The 21,057-nt window shown below is 41.1% G+C and overlaps 1 protein-coding gene across 4 annotated transcripts in view; it reads right to left on the bottom strand.

Moving 5' to 3' along the window:
- CACNA2D1 (calcium voltage-gated channel auxiliary subunit alpha2delta 1) overlaps positions 1–21,057 on the bottom strand; it is a 653,615-nt gene that overhangs the window by 303,972 nt on the left and 328,586 nt on the right. For all 4 annotated transcript variants that reach the window (XM_090041889.1, XM_090041890.1, XM_090041891.1 and 1 more), the window contains exon 5: positions 14,651–14,695. In XM_090041889.1, the coding sequence (XP_089898015.1) occupies positions 14,651–14,695 (45 nt within the window). The remainder of the gene's footprint in view (positions 1–14,650; positions 14,696–21,057) is intronic.

Here is a 21,057-nt window from a genome sequence, read left to right as displayed (position 1 = left end):
TGCAGCCCAGCTGTGCAACCTGAGAGGGGGAAGGTACAGAGGGGGGCTGCCAGCATGAACGGAAGCCCAAAATGTCTACTGCCCTCGCCTCCGATTGGCTGAGAGGACCGCCTGCTGTGTGACCCCCACCCTCACAACCAATCAGCAGCAAGAAGTAGAGCCATATGACAGGTAGTCCTCTCAGTCAACCAGTGGTGAGAGGAGGGGTCACACTGAAGCCCCTCAGCCAGAGGCATGAGGGGGCCCTGCTACGATCAGCCCACAAAAATGGAGACCGGCCCCACGATCTCCCAGTAAAATCAGCCAGCTGCTTCCTCAAACCAGGCAGACACTTAATGATAATCTAACTACCTAACTTTCACCTAGTTCAAAATTCTTCAGCTTGTTAATGAGAATGTCGGTGTCAGAATCTATGCTAAAGTCAAGGTATATCACATGCTCTGCTCTCTCCCCATCCAGAGTAGGTCACCTTATGATAGAAAAAAGTCAGGTTGGTCAGGCATGACTTAGTTTTGGTGAATACCTGTTGGCTGTTTCTGAGCACCTTGCTCTTGGTGCTTCACAACAGATTCCCTGAGAATCTGCTCCATGATCTTTCTTAGTATAGAGATCAGGCTGACTAGTCAGTAGTTTCCCAGATCCTCCTTCTTCCTTTTCTTAAGTATGAGCACTAAGTTTTTGGTTTTCCAAGCACCCAGGACCTCTCCTAACCTCCACGAGTTCACAAAGAGGATAGCTGATGGCTCTGAAATTACCTTAGCCAATTCCTTCAAAATTTTGGGTGAATCCTATCCAGCCTTGCAACTTGAAAGCATCTAGCTTCTCTAAAAAAAATCCCTAACCTCTTCTTTTGATACTTTATGCTGTTTGTTTCCTTCTGAATCTTTGCTACCAACTGGATCCGTCTTCCAACCTTGCTTCTCACACAGAAAAACTTGATAAAACTAGACTGCTGATTGTTGTAAGAATGCTGCCTTTCATGCTGACCAATATGGTTTCACAGTTTTTGCCCATGTGTCAGTGTGTTAAACTGTAATCACTTTTTGTCCTCTGTCTATAGCATCCTGCGCAGTGGGGCTCCGGTCTCATGCCTGAATTTCTAGTTTCTACAAGAATATAAAAATACTGGTAGTATACCAATTTTTTTCCGACTCAACAGGGGAATAATTAGAGGTAACCAAAATATGTAGTAGAAAAAGATAGTTAGCTTTGTCACTCTGATGTCAAGCAGAAGGAAGGGTAGGGTAGGGTAGCACCTTAGAGTTAGTCTTTAAAGTCACAGTTAAGACATACTGTTTGAAGAGTTCCAGCTGAAGGCAGAAGGAAGGGTAGGGTAGTGGATGCAGGGTGCAAGTGTGTGTGGATGTGGGGGGTTGTGTGTGTGTGTGTGGGAAGTGTGGTTGTGGTGTTGGCGGGTTGGGTGTGTGTGTGTGTTGGGGGGCTTTCCTCACCCCCAACCATTTCCCCCCCCGCGTGCTCTTTGTGACATGGCTGAACCCAGCCCCTTCTGCAGGTGGGGGAAGGAGAACAGGATCAGCACTGCCTGCCTGGCTCGAAGTGCGCTGCAAGGGAGTGAGAGAGCAGCTGCTGCTGACTGGCAACAAGAAAAGCCCCTGGAAAGGGGAGAGGGGGTGGGACAGGGAGTTGAGCCTGGCACTGCTGGCTCTCTTATAGATTCATAGATTCATAGATGCTAGGGTCAGAAGGGACCTCAATAGATCATCAAGTCCGACCCCCTGCATAAGCAGGAAAGAGTGCTGGGCCTACATTACCCCAGCTAGATACACATCTAGCCTTCGCTTGAAGACCCCCAGGGTAGGGGAGAGCACCACCTCCCTTGGGAGCCCGTTCCAGACCTTGGCCACTCAAACTGTGAAGAAGTTCCTCCTAATATCCAATCTAAATCTGCTCTCTTCTAGCTTGTGGCCATTATTTCTTGTAACCCCCGGGGGCGCCTTGGTGAATAAATACTCACCAATTCCCTTCTGTGCCCCCCTGATGAACTTATAGGCAGCCACCACGTCGCCTCTCAACCTTCTCTTGCGGAGGCTGAAAAGGTCCAGTTTCTCTAGTCTCTCCTCGTAGGGCTTGGCCTGCAGGCCCTTAACCATACGAGTGGCCCTTCTCTGGACCCTCTCCAGGTTATCCGCATCCTTCGTGAAGTGCGGCGCCCAGAATTGCACGCAGTACTCCAGCTGCGGTCTGACCAGCGCCCGATAGAGGGGAAGTATCACCTCCTTGGACCTATCTGTCATGCATCTGTTGATGCACGATAAAGTGCCATTGGCTTTTCTGACGGTTTCGTCACACTGCCGACTCATGTTCATCTTGGAGTCCACTAGGTCTCTGCCTCACAGCTGCCTGGCAGGGCTGCAGCCAAGCCCATGCTGGCTCCTGCTGCTTCCACCCCACCTGCCTGTTTTGTGCCTGCCCGGCAGGGCTTTGTAAGTAGCGGAGCTCCTTCACACCCCACCTCTCCATCCACATGCTCCCCCGCCCACCCATGCATGAGCCAGACCAAAGCAAGCTGCAGGCAGAGCCTGCCTTCTGTCTTGTTCTCCTCAACACTCCAGCTTCCCCTCCCGACCTGCTGCCCAGAGCACTCCAGCAAAGACAGGAAGAGGACTTGATGGAGGCTGGGTGAGTCCAGAAGTTCCCTGGCATGCTGCAGCAGCAGCACTAGCAGCCCTGCCCAGAAGGTGTGCCTGCTGGCCAGGCCTGGGGCCCTCCTCTAGGGAAGGCTAGGAATGCAGTATGCGCTGTGCCAGGCAGGAGTGGGCGGGATGACCCCAGGCAGAGTACAGCAGGGGCAGCTGCCAGCCAGACCAGATCAATCAAGTAAGCACCTCCAGGCCGGATCCAATCAGCTGGTGGGCCAGATGCGGCCCATGGGCCATATTTTGCCCACGCACGCTCTAAGTTCATAGTTAAGTCATACTGTTTGAAGAGCTGAAGTAGAGAGGGCTACGATATTTGTTTTGTAGCTTATCTATCCACTGGCTTTGTAGCTTGTTAAAAGACAGAAAAGGGCAGTGGATATAGATCTGTGCATGATTCTGAAAGGTAAAAGACATGGGGTGCTGACAGACATGACAGTTTGTCATGAGACCAGCCACTGAAAGTGCTCCACAGCCATGCACTGATAGAAGCGCACGGCTGCAGATCACTTTAAAAATGCCCACTCACGTGACAATATGAATCCTCATTACAAAGCAGAGCACCTTCAATAACACCTATCAGCATGTGCTGGAAGCAGGGCTGGGTTAAGAATGGGAGGAACTTATTTCCCAGAACTGTCTTCAGAATAGGAGGGGGAAGAGGGAAAGTGGGGAGTTCAGTTTGGGGTTCTCCCAGCCAGCACTGGACAGTGGGGCAGGTGGATTGGAGCTACCACCTCCACTTTAAGGTGGGGGGCTTCAATCCACCCACCTCCCCACTCCAAAGTGGGCTGGGAAAACCCCAGAATGGACCTCCCTCCCCTGCCTTCCATTCTTCCCATCCCGAGAGAGCAGGAGAGCTCAGAGATGGAGGCAGGGCTAAGGGGCTGATGCTGCAGACATGCAACCTCTCTCCCTAGGTCAGCTCCAGAGTGGAGTTTGATCACCCACCCTCCCAACCCAACAGAAAATGTGTGTTGAGTTGGGCGGGTCAGTCTAACTCATGGCACTTTCTATGAAGTGCCATGAGTTAGACTGGGGAGCTATACATCTGTCAGTGCCCCTACAGCTCCCTGGACAGAGAGGTTTCTGGAGTGACACACCTAGAGATTTCTGTGCAAGAGACCTGCCTGATATTTGTTCTACAGAGTTCAAGACGACAGGACTTGAGTTCTATTTTCTTTAAACAGAAACCACAGTTATACTCCCAACTCAGTCAAGGACAAAGGGCACTAGGGGACCAGAGGAAACTCTTCAAGGATGCCCTCAAGGCAAACCTTCAGTGTAGCATTGACACCACAAATTGGGAAAAGCTTGTCCAGGACAGGAATACATGGCAACAACTATCTTACACTGAGGAAAAACAACTTGTCCTGGAGGCAGAAAAATGACAGAAACAGGAAGAAAGGAAACAAGACTGAGAAATCCATATCTGACCCTCACTTTAACCGCCACTTGTGCCGTTTGCCAGAGAGTCTGTGACTCTACAATCGCACCTTCTTAGCCATCAATGGACTCATTTACAACCCTTTACTTCACCCATGGGAGTGTTCATCCTTGACCATGAGTGATCACTGGCACCATCAACAAAAAGTAATACCAAACACTGTACCCAACTCATATCAAACTCCTCATCCTAAAAAAACAAATATGCCAGGCCTAGAATACTAGCTAACCACTTGGACCCAAAAACACAATAATAAAAAGGACAGTGAAGAATATGAATTTTTTGAGGGACAAGAATAGAAATAATTTTAAACCAATGCCTATGGATAAAACTGAAAACAATACCGCTGCACATTGGAATTCATGGCACATTTTCATTCATTGCTCAAGGATATTCAGCTTGCCCTTCCATTTTTCTCTTTTTGCTGAACTCCACATTTCTGCTTTGGACCCAAAAAGAACCAAGCCAGGCTGAAGTGTTATGAAGATAAAAGTTCACTAAACTTTGTCAAAGCCCAAGAAGGTTTAAAGTCTGAGTTGAAAGAGATTTTATCTAAACTTGTTCAAACATCTCTACTCCTGAAGGAGCATAGACATTGAGACATTTAAAGCTATGTGAAATTTCCATTACAAAAACAAAAGAACAAAACGTCACCAACCTGGTATCAGCACAAAATTGAAATTCACTCCGGGTCACTAATCTGAAGAGCACCAAGTAATGGAGGTCAATGTGGAGTGAGCCCAGACCCAGCATCAAGTAAACTTGAGCTAAATCATTGTCATGACTCTCATTTTAACTAAATTTAATGTAATTGTAAGTCAAAGCAAAATTCAAAAGTACTGCAATGCCATGAATTAACACAGAAGAAAAAGGCATACTCTAACGGCTACAACCTGCAACTAATGAGTTGTATACAGCTCTAACAACACAAGGTCCCTCAAAAAAGAGATAGGTATTAAAGTGTCTGCTTCACAGGTAACAAATTTTGTCCCTTAAAACACATGTATTCCTATGGCTCATATGCCCTCTAAAGCAAATGCATGGTAATTTTTTTTTCCTTATCTTTTGACATAATTCATATAAGAAGAAAAGGGAACACAGCAAAAGATTACTTCATTTTTAAAGGGTAAAGGAGTGTAAGGGACAGGTGTAATATGCCTTGCTTGGCAATTACTTTGATTTTTCACTCTGCATTTTAAGATAGCAGGTGGTGGTAGAGGACGAAGCAGAGATTTTCACAGGACTATGTTTTTCAAAAGCAAGTATGTACTTGGACTGCCCAACTTGACACATTTTAAAGGTAGCCAAATGTGCGAAAGTAAATTCATACTACTTGCCAAAACAAAGATCTCTCAGTCTGACACAAAAACTGGTACACTGAAAATCCTTCTTCATTGTGGTAGGGAAGGGAGCAAAAATGGTGTGTGTGGAAACCACACCTATACTCATAACACAACTCCTTGCTACTCAGCTTTCATGTCTGATCTAATGATTTTTGGCTGAAAGTGTGCACCTGTTTTCTGTTTGGCCTGCACTCACAAAGAAGTGTAGCAGAGCTATGAAGACAATATTGTTTTATCTCTTTAAGAGCTGATGTTTCAGGTGTTTTCCCACAGCAGCAGGCAGCTTCTCTCAGAAATGTCATCTACGTCCTGCGGCAGATATCACATACATTTTTAAACAGATTACTGCATGCACACCTTTATAAGAAAGGCAGTTCTTCATACTGAAAATAAATACTCGTAAGTTAGTCCTGATTTCATGGGAAACAAGTTGCTTCCCTCTAGGTAAAACTCAAATTTTAGCCATAATCTGAATGCTACTGCCTGTGCTCTTCCAGGGTCCCTGAACGGAGCCACAATTCTAGACCCCTGCATCTGTTCACTAAGGCAGTGAATGAAATGTGCCATTGTTGCTTTAACTATTAGCAAATGATTAGCATCTGCATAAGCAGTGCTGCTTCATCAGTCATGGCTTCTATCCAATATGCAACTCTGTGAAGGAAATCTTGTTCTCAGATAAATCACTTGTGTCAATTAGGAATGCAGCCCTTGCCAGGAGATGCAACTGACTGTTCCCAATTAAGGGCTAATGAATAAGAGCAAAAGGGTGCTGGAAGCTTTCAGTGGGGCATGAGCATTGTGGTTGGGGGTTAAGCTAAATGTTAAATTAAAATAAGGAGCAAAGAAAGTAAAAAGAACAAGACTTGGCCCTTTGAGTTAATTAGTTCTTCCCTTTATTTTATTTTAATTCATTTTCCTTAGGCTATTTTGTTCCATCTAAAAAGGGCTTATAAAAAAGCATGATTTGAGTTAATCTACCTTCCCCTTTAATGCAAGGCAGACCCAGAGTAGGACATATCACTATTATTTGCATTATAAATTAATAACAAGCTATTTGATAGGGCTGCAATTATCTGTGATAACTCATCATTTGACTGCCAGTGCAGTAACCAATTAAATAACCCATATTACTGCAACCTAAAGAGAGAGAAGAAAGTGTATAGCACAGGTTATCATAACTCTAGCTCATCATCTGACTGCCAGCATAGTAATCGATTAAGTAACTCATGTTAATGTCACAAAGAACAAGGGAAGGAACAGTAGTCAGTGAATAATGGAGTCCTTAATGGGCAGTTCTAAAACAATACTACAAAGAAGTCTAAAATCTAGAATTAAATTGTATAGGTAGTTTTAGCCTGTTGTATACTACAAAAGTAAAACCACAGGCTAACCTGCTACAGATTCTCTTTTTTAAAATAGCGTAAAAAGATAACTGACAAAACTAAACCAAAGAACATAGCCAAAATATAGTACTGGATTTTAAGCTCTTAAATTTAATATTATCCTTATGGTTTGTTACTACAAAAGCTGTATTATTTAAATACAATTAAGGTTATTCCATATAAACACTAGAGAAACACAAACTGGGCACTCTCTGCATAGTATTAGACTGCCATGGCTACTGTAGAAGTGACAAAGATTACAAAGAATAGCTGAAGGGGAAAAGAGTCAAAGAAGAAATGAAAGAAACATTAAATATATAAGGCAAATAAGAAAAGAAAAAGATTATGATGAGTGGAAAAGATGGGGCTATTAAAAACCTTCTATGGCAGGACTGGGCAATTATTTCATATGGAGGACTGCTTATCAAGTTTTGGCAAGCTGTCAAGGGCTGCATGGGTACCCAAGCCCTTGACAGGTACCCGGCCCCCTGGTCGCCATCTTGGGACCAGAAGTCCTGCCCCCTAACCCCTGACATTTACCGCCAGAAGTCCCTCCCCTTGCCCCCAGAAGTACTCCCTTCAGCAAGGAGTTTTGCCATCTTGGAACCAGAAAAATACCAATTATATTCTAAAAAGTGAATATCTAAAACATTAATTAATTTGATTTAAAAAACAGTTTTGCCCTGGTTTGTATGCGTTTGTGTATTGTACATAGAGGTGATTGCACAACAGCTTAAAACGAAGTCTTACACCTGTATATTGTGGGGGGTAGGTTTATGGGGGGCTGTGGGTGCATAGGTAAGTGGGGTGAGGGAGAATGGGTGTGTGTGGATATGTGGAGTGTGGGTGGGTGTGGGGTTTGAGGGGGTTATATGTGCGGGGGAAGGGTGGCTGGGGTGTGTGAGGGGGTCTGCATGTATGGCAGTGCAAGGGGGGTGTGAGTGCATGTGGGACTCGCCCTACAAACACAAACACAAACACATACACACACACTGCCCCTGCCTGCACACATACATACACACTCTGCCCCTGCCTGCCTGTCCACACACACGCATGCAGAAAACACACATGCATGCACACACACACACACACCACCGTACCAGCAGGGCTCTGTGCTCCCTGGTCTGGCCATGCAGCCAGGAGCCACGTGCTGCTGGAGCAGGACAGGGGCAGGAAACAGGGAAATAACTGAGGGTGGATGGTGTGGGGCTTCTGCCTCCTGCTGCTGGCTCCTCCTGGGTCCTATTGCCCCTGGCTCCTGTCCTCTTTGACAGGCAGCCAGCAGCAGATAAATATTTTCTAAATTTTTTAGGGGTCCTGTGGACCAGAAAGAATGGCCTGGTGGGCTGGACCTGGCCCACAGGCTGTATTTTGCCTGCCCCTGTTCTATGGGTTACATAAGCAAATAGATTTTGAAAAATGGTCTGTGAAGAAGAGATGAAATGACTGGATATAAAGTGAGACCAGTACAAAAAAAGACAAGAACACATAGAGAGTCCAAGGGGACTTCAGAGGAATGTAAAGAGCAAGGAGGCAAAATGGAAGAAGGAGAGAAAGAGACTTTAAGATGTGCAAAAGAGGACAGACAAATACAGTATTGCTCAGAAATCCTCAGAAGTACTGCATCCTTTGAACACTCTACACCTGAAAATTCAAGTGCATTACACAAAATACAGTACAGCACCTAAATATTGTAGGAAAAGTGATCTACTGAGTCATATAGCATGCAGGTCTGGTTAAAAAGCACACATTTAACTGACCTGGTGCACTGGATCTGGCATGCAGGGCCAGTCCGTGGTCCTGATCTAGCCTGAAGAACTGCCCTGTCCCCTTCATTTGGCCTGTGGGGCCTGATGAGATTGCTTACCCCCGCTTTACTGAATAGGACAGTGAGTAGAAACCTAACAGACCTGTACAGACAAGTAGTTTATCCAGCCTTCCTGTGTGACATGAAAAATTAAAATATAACAACTCTTTTTTTTTTAAGCCTGCAAAATATTCATATATTATGGTGCTGAGCTGAATATGAGCAATTAGATAAACTAATAGCATCTAGTTGATGTTGTACAGTGAGAAGTACAAGAAACTCACTGCTAATTGATAGGCTAATCAATTAGGGTAGCGTGCATGGTAGAGAGATGGCTTCACTTGAGAAATTAGGTAAATGAAATGTCAAGGAGAGACTAGTTTTCAGATGAGGTTGTAAAATTTCCAGGTGGGCAAGGTAATTAGGCTGAAGAAGGCTAATTTAGATGGTGAGGGAAAATAAGAGTTCCATCCATCCACTTTGTAACCAGAAAACAGAAAAGTAAACTAGACTGGAAAACATGAAGAAATACTACAGAAATAGAAACAAATAATTATTGGAAGATATTTCATATTATGAAGGAAAACAGGTAAATTTGCATAATGAATCCTGAACCTGATAGGCTACCCACAAAGATTTGAGTATAGGAGTTATCCTTATGCTGTCAGCTATGGAAATAAAACATAAGCCCATATGTCCTACTTTGAGTCTGCCTTGAGTTAATCTACCTTCCCCTTTAATGCAAACAATGCTTTTTTACAACAGAAGAGCTGGGTCTTGTGGCATGTCATAAATAATAACTTTTCTATAGATTAAAATGAGGGGAAGAAGGGGAAACAGAAAGAGTAGTTGAGAAACAGTTTCAGGGGGTGCTGTTTCACAGGTGGATGTAAGCAAATGTATAGACATGGGAGACAGCATGAAGATGCCATTCATTCTACAGTAAAAACACACTCTTATGGTTTCTAATGCTAACATGGCTACAAAATCTGAGATGAGCAAAAAGGGAAAAAGTGGTTACTAGGCAGTAGAAGACATGGTTTTGTCTGAGTCTGAAGAACTTATGAAGTCATGAGAAGGAGAAGAAACAGACAAAATGACTCTTCGTTTTGTCTGTTTCTTCTCCTCATGACTTCAGAACCAAGAAAGTCCATTTAACATCCTTGCAAAAGCAACCCAACCTATTTCTCAATAACAATATCTAGGCTTACTTCCTACAGATATTATTATTGTTAAATATGTTGGGTTGCTGTTGAAAGGACATTAAGTGGTAAAAGTTCTCCACCATCAGGCAAAAAGGAAGAGTTTAATATCTAGATAAAAATGAAAGAAGCAAACTGGTGGTATAAGCAAGAAAATGTCATGGTTGTGCTAAAGGCTAGGGACAGACATTACACATAAACCGGTTTAAGTAATCAGAAACTGGTTTAAAACCTGTAACAGAACACATGTTCAGTGGACATAAACCAGTTTGAAAATGGCTGAAACCGATTTGAGACAAACCTAGTTGAATGTAGTATCAGATTTAACTGATTTGGGTAAAACCAGTTTATGCAATGTCTGTCCCAGACTTCTTCCTGGTCCCAAACCAGACTCCCTCAGCATCCTGGCATGTTATCTGGGCTGGGTGGGGATCTCTGATATACAGCAGAGCTGGCCCCTCTCCTCTGCTCTCTGGTTGGAGCTCTGGCAAAGACTGGCTTCCCCGTACTCCCCTCCTCCCCTCACCACTTCCTGCTACACAGGGATCCTCCTCCACTCTGCCTACATAGACACCGCTCAACTTTAGCTAGCAGACCACATGCAGGCTATGGTCCATGCTGTGGCAGACAGGAAAAAGGCAGACAGGACTGTCAACTTAAGGCTTTTTGGAGCTAATCAGCAGGTAGCTGGTAATGTCCCTCCATTCCTTCCTTGTAAAAAAGTTGCTTAAGAAGAGCTTAAACTAATGAGAGAGGCTTTGTTTTCTGATGGGGTGATAAATGCTGATAACAGAGCTGATAAATGTTCTGTTATCAAGGGGGGGGACCCCCTCCCTAATAACAGTTTCCTGCCCAGGCCTGGCCATGCCCCCCTCAGCTCAGCACTAAGCAAGGGAAGGGAGGGCTGTTCTAGAGCCCCCCAGCTTCTAGCCTGAGCCACTGCAGGCATCTGCTTGCACTTCTGGGATGCCTGTGTAGTTAAATAATGCTTTAGCCTAGCCAGGTTAGACTAACCTGCAAAGATTGAATCAGTTCAGGCTCAGGCTTTTTGAATGTCTGTTGCTAGACAAACTGTTTTAAATGCAGTAATTAACAAAAGAAGAAATGATGCCAGAGCTATGAAAGGACTATAATCCACATATGCAAAAGGACACTTTCAGTAACTGAAATAGGGGTGCCAGCCAGAAACAGTAAGTATGTGAAGATAACATTAAATGAGTGTTACATTGAATATTTTGTGTTACAGTGGCACTACATATGCCAGCAACAAAGCTACATTGATACAATAGGCTAGCTATCATGAACACACAATTAAAGAACACTCTACTTGGAGACGCTTACAACAAAAAGAGAAAAGAAAAAGGAGTACGCTGTGCAAGAAACACATGAGGACCAGAAATAGAGATGATAAGGCTCGCCCAGTGCTCATAGAGGGGACATCCAGATGAGTGAGGACATGCAGTATGTGGTGCCACACGCTCGGGTGTTCCCCACGCTGCTAATTTGTACTACAGGAGATTTTTTTTACCTGGGGAGTGTCAAAAACACCCCACACCTTAAAAAAGTGGGGTAGCACATGCTGCTGGATACCAGAACCTTGACAGCTGGAGCCACACTCCAGCCGCCGGATTGCCATGGCTGTAGCCCCCAGAGGCCCTCAGGTCCTCAGGTGAGCTGCTGGGGCCATCCCAAGCCTTCCCTATCCTACCAGGGGCAATGATATGACATGTGCCAGAGCATGAATTCATGGACACTTCCCAGGGACAAGCAGCAGCAGCACATATTGCTGATCTTTGTCCCTGGGGCAACACACATTCCCACTCATGGGAATGTGCCCAGAGAAGTCTGTGGCAAAAAACTGAAATGACTTCTACTACTCATTTTTTTTGTATTACCAACATGCCTTGCTTCCTTTTTCATGTCCTTGTGACAAACTATTGAGCAGAATTTGCAGATTCGTTGGAATCTGACAGACCGTACCATGAATGCTTCTGCTATGGCTTACGAAGTTGCAACCTCTGGTCTGTCAACCACACACCTTTGTACCCGCATCACCCCTGCCTGGCACTAAAGTGTCTGGAAAATGTAACCAGGACTAGGGATCCATTTTTAAACACTGGCACTAAAACACATGGTAAGAAACACCACTATCCTTATCTTCTGATCTAAAAAGACGTTAAGGGGGTAAAGCAAGAAAAAAAGACTGTGACAAGTCCAGCCTCCAGATTCTTGAGCCTCCTTTCAGTGCCATAACCATCAGGCCAAATTTAAATAAGATGTGAGAAAAGAACTTCTAAATGTAATTTAGGCTCTAGAAGCATGAATAGATAGTTTGCCAGATTGGTAACAATGTTATCTCTAGAAGCATGCAATAGAATAAATAGATTAAGAATTATGTATAACAGAAATTCATTCAGTGCTTTCCATAAAACAGTAGCTAACTGCAAATTTTCCCCCCAGTATTTTGCAACAGGTGTTTAAGAACAATGTGCATTGTCTCTACATTCATCATGCTACAAAAAGAATACAAACGCAACAACAACAGAGCAGACTGTGTTGTAAATCTGCATTTTGTAAAAATCAATCTGTACAAAATTAAGTTATTCTCAAACACAATTGTCACTTATTGTATTTTCTGTAATAATTCTTTTGATGCCTGACTTAAAATAATCACTGTAATTTGCACTGATAAATTTCCCATTTTTCTGTTATTGAACTATGGAAATAAACAATTTAATTCTGAAGAACAAAACAGTTTCATTTCTAAAATGAATACATCTTATCAAACCAATATTACTGTTGTGTACAGAATCACATATGGCACATCTACACAAGACATTCACTGCACAGTAAACTAATTTCCCTCTTTTCCTTCCCATTGTACTATATATTTCATTTTATTAACCATTGTAGCAGGTAGCCCAATCTTAGACTAAACAAAAGATCCAAAGAACTGCATTTTATTTTTGTCAACTCCCTGATTTTTTTTTTCCCCTCCCAGGATACCAGGGATATTTCAAAATAACAATAACAAAGACTGAAACAATAGCAAAGACTGAAACCAGCCACCCAGGTTCAAATATTATCAACACTTACTTTGAAAAAATCCTCCACGATTACTACTGTGCGAATTGTACAAAATCTCACTGTAGCTCTAGGGTTTTAAATGTTTCAGTCATTCAGAAGCATCATAGTGTTCAAAAGGGAAACTTAAATTGGTGTTGCTCTTTGGTATTACACTCTGTACTGTTGCTGTCACGTTACAGTTTTACATTTTTATTGGCAAATTGTCCCTCACTGACTGACAACTGCTATTAACTCAACAGTCATGATGTCTATTAGTATTTTCATTCCTTTGGGTAGCAAGAGCTGTGAAGCCCAACCATTAGAATGAAAAGGAGCCTACAGCCATAGAGCAACACAAGCTAAAAAGAACAAGACACTGGGTAGAATATGATGATCGTCCTAAAATATATATGTATTTTAAAAGGGGAGTGGGGGAGGAATTTTAAGGAGCTCTGGACTTATAGTCTATGAATGCTAAAAAGTGTTAATTTTGCAGCCTTCCCTAACCTGTTTTAACCACAGCTATTAAAAAAATAGATAAAAATGTCCCAAAGAGGTTTTTTTTTCAATACTATCTTGTACCACAGGCTCTCAGGCCCAGGGGGCTAAATGTAAGCACTAAAGTCAACATCTTAGGCACTTAAACAGAAGAAGGATATTTTTTTTCAAAATCCTGAGCACCTAAGTCATCCATTGAATTCTATGCCCTGCATCTTTCAAACTCAGGTCAGTTACTTGGGTGCCTAAATATAAATTTAATCTGAGATACATGAAAAGTAAGATGCTGGTTTTTCTTATTGTGATTATACTTTTCTACATTTAGTATGAATTCCATATAATAAACGTAAGTATTTGCTGAGATGAACCATGTACTTTATTTACCTTGTAGCAACAGTACTTTTCCCATCATTTTATAAATTGATTATAAATACTGGCAGCCACATTATGTCATTTGGAAGTAAAGACGACTTCTCTTGCTTCCGAAAACTAAGGAGATTTTTCAAGTAAGGGCATAACTTTGAGCAATTTAGATTATGACTCCAATTGAAACCAAACATTAAAATATACTGCATCTTATCTAATCTTCCTTGGCCAAAATCTCTTTTTTTTGCACCTCCTTCATCATTTGCAAATGGTCATTTACATTATCACAAAGTGGAAGCAAATTCATTTTGGATTTAAAGTTACCACTTTACATCTATTTTTCACTCTTTTTTTTCTGTGCTCTAAATTATTACAAAAGGCACAGCATGCTGGAAAACACTGAATCTGAAAGTTCAGCCAAAGTTCTCTAATGAACAAATGTATTTGTTGAAAGCACCGTGCTATGGGTTTTGGTTTCAGCCAAAAAGATATTGATGGGGGGGGGAGGGAGGAGAGGAGAGTATGAGACTAACTAGATACTTCGAAACTTTTGAAATAGCATACTATGTTGTACAATCCTAGTATTCTGATTATATATAAAGTGATTCAACAAATGGGTAATAGTGGGTTAGAAGCACATTCCTTTATTATAGCTCAGTAGACCTGGTGAGAGGTCCCAAGAAACATTTATAGTCTAGGAAACTTCTTAGAGAGACCTGTGAAGTCATCTATATGAGGGCCAAGACATTTTTTTTTTTCAAAAAAAAAAAAAAAAAATTAAAATCTGGGTTTAATCTCTCAAACCTTGACTATCCCTTCTAATTGCTTGTAAATGAAAGGAATCTTGTAGTTTTCAAGTAAAACAAAAAATATATTACTTACATCATTCAGATCATCTTTTGCATTGTAATAGACGATGTCATTTGTCTGGGAGAGAAAAGAAAAAAAAAAGTTTAATTGTTGGGTAATGGATAATATGGCCTAAAGTGAATTTGAACACACAGATTTAAGAGACAAAACTGGATTTCATGGCACATGCACTGATTTCTGATCAGGATCAAGTCCTTTTACTCTTTTTGTAAAACTACAAAACCAACAAAGAATTGTCATTTATATAGTACGTCTTTCCGGAAAACTTCTTTCCTATAACAAGGTGCACCAATGACAGCTGGAAAGTACACGCTGCTAAGAAAAAAAGCTATGTCCACCTCTGCCAGCAGAAGACTTATAAAAGCTATGTGTTTTAAAGATATATGAAGAATTCACTATGCAAAGTGATGATATATGTACCCAAAACCCTACCAGGCAACAGACATGATAACTCACCAGCCTTACAAGGGTAAGTGGGTTATTAAGTATTTGTTGCACATATTTCACTCTTCATGTGCCACAGCAAAAAATTAGCTTGGGGACTATACATCACAGGGCAATCCAATTCTTGTGGCACACAATGGCATGTAACATTACAGTAGATTAATTGTAACATTCGAACTCTTAACACAGCAGTGCACTAGTATAATGTTAGCTTCTGTTGCTCTAACATTCTGAATCTTCATTTACAGTAATTTCCAGAGCAAGTAGAGGAAAATTTCCCATTAAAAGCTTATCTGTTTTTCGTTTTGGTTTGGTTTTCGTTTCGGAAAAATAATCCAAATTTAGTTTATTTTACCAGCCCTACATATTCCAGTAATGGATTCTGCTTACTATACAGTTGTGACCTTCCACTAGCCCTGATTATTATAATATATATATATATATATAGTATTTTGTATGTTTAGAGTGTCTCCTGTCCAAGGATCTGGAAGTGCTTTACTAAGGCCCCAGTCCCCTAACACATTTATTCATGTGTTTAAGTGCTTAGCTGGACTGGGACATATCTGCCTTTCTTTAGAGTGAAGAGGAAGTAAAAGGGAAAGAAAAATATAGCACATTTCATGATATTCAGCAATATGCCAGAATCAAAAGTTATTATTCCCTATCGAAGTCAATCTATGAAAAACACTGTTTATACTTTGAATCTGGTCTACAGAAAATAATGATTTTAGAAAGAACATATTTGAACTCTGTTAATCTATACGTGTGGCTCGGTAGTTCTCAACCATTTTAGACTCAAGGCCCTTCATTAGATTCACAGCATCCCTCCATAACTTTTGTGACTTGAGCAGCACCCCATTCCAAAAACTAACAATTTTATTACAGTGCAGACAGATTTATTACAGGCCATGAGTCATGTGAACAGGGGAATGGCCAGGCAGGGACTGAGCCTGAGCCTACGCTTATCTCCTCATCACACCATTCAAAGGATCTCGGGGCACCCCTGCACACCCTGGTTGAGAATCACTGGTCTAGCTTTATAGCACAGGATAATTAGTATCTGAATATAATATTAGCCTACAAACAAGGATAGGATGTTCTTCCATTAGTTTCTTCTATTGAAACACATCAGATTTTATTTATAAAATGTAGAACGCAAGTGCATTAAAAACAAACAAAAAAACCCACAAAACACAAACTCTTACTTACGTGCATAGATTACTTATGCAAAAGTTTGAATGACACTAAAGAAACAAGGAAAAATTGAGTTTTCCCTGTAAGTGTCTTGAAAGGCCGATTGGAAAAGGGCTATGTGTCGGTAAAGCACTAAGGGTACATACAGACATTTGGGGAAGTTAGATCAAGTTAAAAATGGCCACCTGATCTAAGGAAAGCTGAGATGGGAGGGTTAATGGCGCAGGACAGGAAGTGGGGGGGAAAGCAGGCTCCAGGGAGGGAATTGGGGGGTGGGCAGGGAGGATCCACAGGTGGGAACTGGGGGTCCAAGAGGATTGGGTGGAATTGTGCAGCTAGCAGGGTTTGCAGGGGGCTGGGTGGCTCTTCCCTTCTCCCCTCCCCCCCCCCCAGGATCAAGGCTTATTTTTAACCTCACTTTCAGATGAACAACCCTCCCCACAGTGAAACAATCCTCCCACACTGACTTACTTCAGTCAGCTCCCAGCACCAACAAAATCCAGTAAAACTGGCACTCAGAACAAGCTGTGAGATGGGGGCGGGGGGGTTGGCTGGTTTGTGGCGGGGTAGGAGTGTGGGAGTTGTCCATCTGGTAATGGGGCAAGGGCCTGGGAGGCTAAAAATACCCCAGTGCCAGAAGCAGCGTAGGAAAAGCACAGTCCTAGGGCCAGAAGCTGGGCTTTTGTAGTTCTAGGGCTGTGCTGAGAACTATACAGAAGTTCAGTTACATCATTCCCACCAGACCTGATCTAAATTAAATTACACTACCTCCAGCTATTTTTAGACTGATCTACTATCTTGAACATGTACAGTTCACATTTAGATCTATCTAGGGATCCAAGTGTAAGGTCCATACCTGGGAGAACTCAGTTTAATTGAGTGGCCATTTTTAATGTGATCTAACCTCCCCCTAAACTCCCAGCCACCTGTATGTACCCTAATTGGCTAAAGACTATTAGTTTATGCTGAAAAGAAAGCCAGCTTTCTACATGGCCTTGGGTAAGTCATGACATCTCTCTAAGGCTGATTTAACATACTTCTACTCTAAGGAATAGTCACAATTACCTTTGCAAAGCACTTTTTGAGCTCAACAAATGCTAAGTGCTATAGATAAACTAAACTAAACAAAACACTACCAATCCAAATCTATTTTCTCTCCTTTCCCCAAAAATAATTATAGTAGCATTATTTTTTAAAAGAAAGAGGGAACACATGAACAAAAGAATGAACAAAGCAACTACTGAAAGTACTAGGGTTTTGCATATCTGAGGGAAAATGAGACAAGTACAAACAGCACTAATTCATTCCTTTTTCCATCAGAATACAGCCTTTTTTCCATTACAGTTGGCTTTATATCAAAGCAGAATTGGTAAATCAAATCTTATCATATATGTACAGACATACAAGGAAATTCTTTCACCTCTAGGTGACCAAAGCTAATTGATCAAAGCACTATTCTTTGTAACCTAATAATTTCTATAGCAAAAGGCAACTTAGCATGTGACTTAAATAGTAAGGTGAAAGAGGAAAACAAGTCTCAATTTATTTTAAACCCTGTCGTTTTGCACACTGTCAGAAACAGAAGCAGTTGCATATGTTTAATTACATTTAAGGTCTATTCCTGAAAGGTATGTTGACTGCATGATACAATGAGTTATAGCAATAATCTGACCACAATACCATCCTTGCTGTGCTCCACCACTATTATAAGAGGATAGAAAATAAAACCCAAGATAGCTCTTATTACAGACTTGAATCTGCTCCATTTCAATCCATTGCTAAAACCTCAAATGTTTTTGAAAGTGAAAGATCAGAACTTTTTAACTGCCTATCTTGTTACAAAAAAGTGATTTACTTTAATAGTTGCAATTTACCCAGAGAGATACTCATTCCCCTATCTTTTATACCTTCATTTTTTTTTCCTGTTTTATGAAAAAGTTTCACACAGACATCAACTTGATTTTTTTCTCCCATCCATCCTTTTATTTTATCTCATAATAAACCAAGCATTTTTCCCTCTGTGAGTTAAGAGAGCATCCTGACTTGGACCAGTATGTTTTTTCTTTCCTTCCTCTACTCATACATTTCTGATTAACCAGTTTGGGCTAGCTGAGATGCTCATTTTTCTTTGTTTGTTTTGTTTTGCTTTTTAAACTATTTAAGGGGTTTTTTTTACATAGTCCCCATTGCTATTTATGTTAGGCAAAAATATCTAGAAACAGTAAACAAAAAAAAAATCTTAAATGAAGTTCCCAAAAGCATAAAATAGGGAGAAATATAACCAAGATAAAAAGAAATGAAAATAATTAAATCTTTGTTGCTGATACATTTATTGTATTCCACTATGATTATCCCAGGTGCTACCTGCATAATGCATAAGCTAGTAATGACACCATGTGTATTACACTGCCCTTGATATAGGAAGTTTGACCTATACTGTAGTATGATCCATTGAAGCCAACACAAGCTCACAAATTAAATTCGTGGATCAGCTAAATCTTTACAGGCCTATTTTTCATAATTAACCACTATAAGATGACAAGAACAAATTGTTTTGTTTCTGATTCTAAACCAAGCAGTTTAGTTATTTATTAGGTCCTCGATGCAAGGAATTTGAATCTGCCTAATACTATATTCCACTATACTATCTAAGAAGAATAAGGGTGTTTTCTTCTAGAAGGTAAGACATACAAGATGGAGATACCTCCCACCCATTTTTATTTTCTAAACGAGTCACTATCCCCGTCTTGAGCATGGCGACTTCATGGTGCCTTATGGTACGTATATGGAGAAAATTACTTCATGGGAAGCTGCATTTAGATGAGTTACTTGTCAAATGGTTGCACTAGTTTTACATGTTTGTATGTACTCCCAAGGATGAAACTACGATACATCACAACTATAAATTTCCAGTCCACAGCAAACAACTTAAGTGTCTGACAGAACTATGAAAGGGAAATTAAACTTAAATTTAGGAGCAATTTAGTAGTGTCATTTTTCTGACTGTAGAGATTATACTTATCCTGCCAAATATCCATTGACACTACTATCTGCTAAAGTCAGACCGTTTGCCTCTATTAATATTGCAGTCATTTGATCGCTGCTCTGCTTGCTAGAGATGAAATCATTCCTACGGGCAGTAGGAACTGTATACATTACAAACTGAGTTATGTTAATATCTTCTCAAGATACCAACTGTTCAACACACAAAATTCAATGCTTCTGATCTTTCATATCCGTGCAGAGATTTGAGCAAGACACTGATTCATTAAGCATGAATATAAACACAAGAAAATATCCACTTCCAAAATGTGATGCATATAATTTGAAGTTGCACCATAATCACTAATTGACAGGGACTCATGATTTTGACTCTTTCACAGAGCAATTTACTAAAAACAATCAACTGATTCCAGTGATTGCAAAGTTAATCTCCATTTCCCCTTAAATGGATATGACCTGAAGGGACCAAGCTACTTTCACGGTATCTTTAATTATTGATTAGATAATGACAACATGCTTGTATAACTTCACTGGTACAATGTTTTACATTTCCCCCTTTAGTAGGCAGTTCAAAGAGAGCAGTGGCCATAGACAATACCACAACTTTGTTGCTGGTTAACAACTGTGGCTCAGGTAAAAGAGCTAAAACTCCCAGCAGTGACCAAGGAAGACTGGTTTTTACATAAAATGGTCAAAACTGCTTTGTTGAAAATCTAATTTTCCACTGAAAAGCATTTTTCTTTTTAAAGAAAAGAAGCATCTGCCATGCATAAAAACCTTGACATTGTATCCAAAATTCTACTGAGTTTGACCACAGACAATAGGTCTTGGTCAAATAATGATTACTAAGTCACACTTCCTCAGAGATGGAGTCCAAGTACCTCATTGTCCCTGCTTCCATGTCTGAATAAGAGCTCCAGTCAGTCTGCATGCTTCAGCTACCAAAAAGATCATGGCACATCATGGGTGCTCAGGAAGTAGTAACAGAAGACAGGAGGCACAAGGAAGAAGCCCAAGAATTTGAAGAGGCAGCACTGTAGTGGCACCCCCTCCCAATCCCCGCCCCCCAAGAGCAATATTTTAGGCTCAAAACAACCCTTTCAGAAGTTCTCTAAATATGGAAAAACAATATTATTTATATAATATAGGCAAGTTACAGTGATAAGCAGAACGGCCTAAAAATAGTAGCTCTCAGAGAATGCCCCATAAAGCAATTGGGAATAAGCCACATAAAGCTAAACCAGTACACTCCTTGCTTGTTTACATGATTACTTCCAGAGGAATTAATCATATAGGAAAGGTGTCCATGGCAAATGTGGCAAACCAAGAGAACAGGGAGAAAGGAAAGGCAGAAATGTTCCATGCCATAAAAACGTGCTAGAAAGACTCAAAGATATCACTGCAGCAAGTTTCATTCAAGTATCAGTAACCTCATTATCTACATTCAAGTAACTTGAACACAAAAAATATAATAGCCATCAGACACTATGTGTGTTTTAAAGTCTGAACTTAAAATTCAGATTCTTCAGTTCAGGTAGTCTACATTGTTGCCTTCACACAATCTTTTTTTCTGCATCTCCCATCTTATTTTTACATAAAATGTTGCCAAAGCAATGTAGAAGAGGTAATGAATGCATAATGCCACTGTACATCATACTAAACCTGTCAGTAATGATATACGCCACAAATTCTGTGGCTCCATTCTGTGCAAAAAGAGAAGAGGTGGAAAAAGAACAATACACATTTCTGACTTCTTTCCCGTCTATGTTATGGACTGC

This window comes from Crocodylus siamensis, chromosome 4 (genome assembly GCF_052110815.1).
Source record: "Crocodylus siamensis isolate JL-2025a chromosome 4, ASM5211081v1, whole genome shotgun sequence".
Lineage (NCBI taxonomy): Eukaryota > Metazoa > Chordata > Crocodylia > Crocodylidae > Crocodylus > Crocodylus siamensis.
Note: the sequence above shows the minus strand (reverse complement) of the source record. Positions and strands in the feature narration are given on the sequence as shown.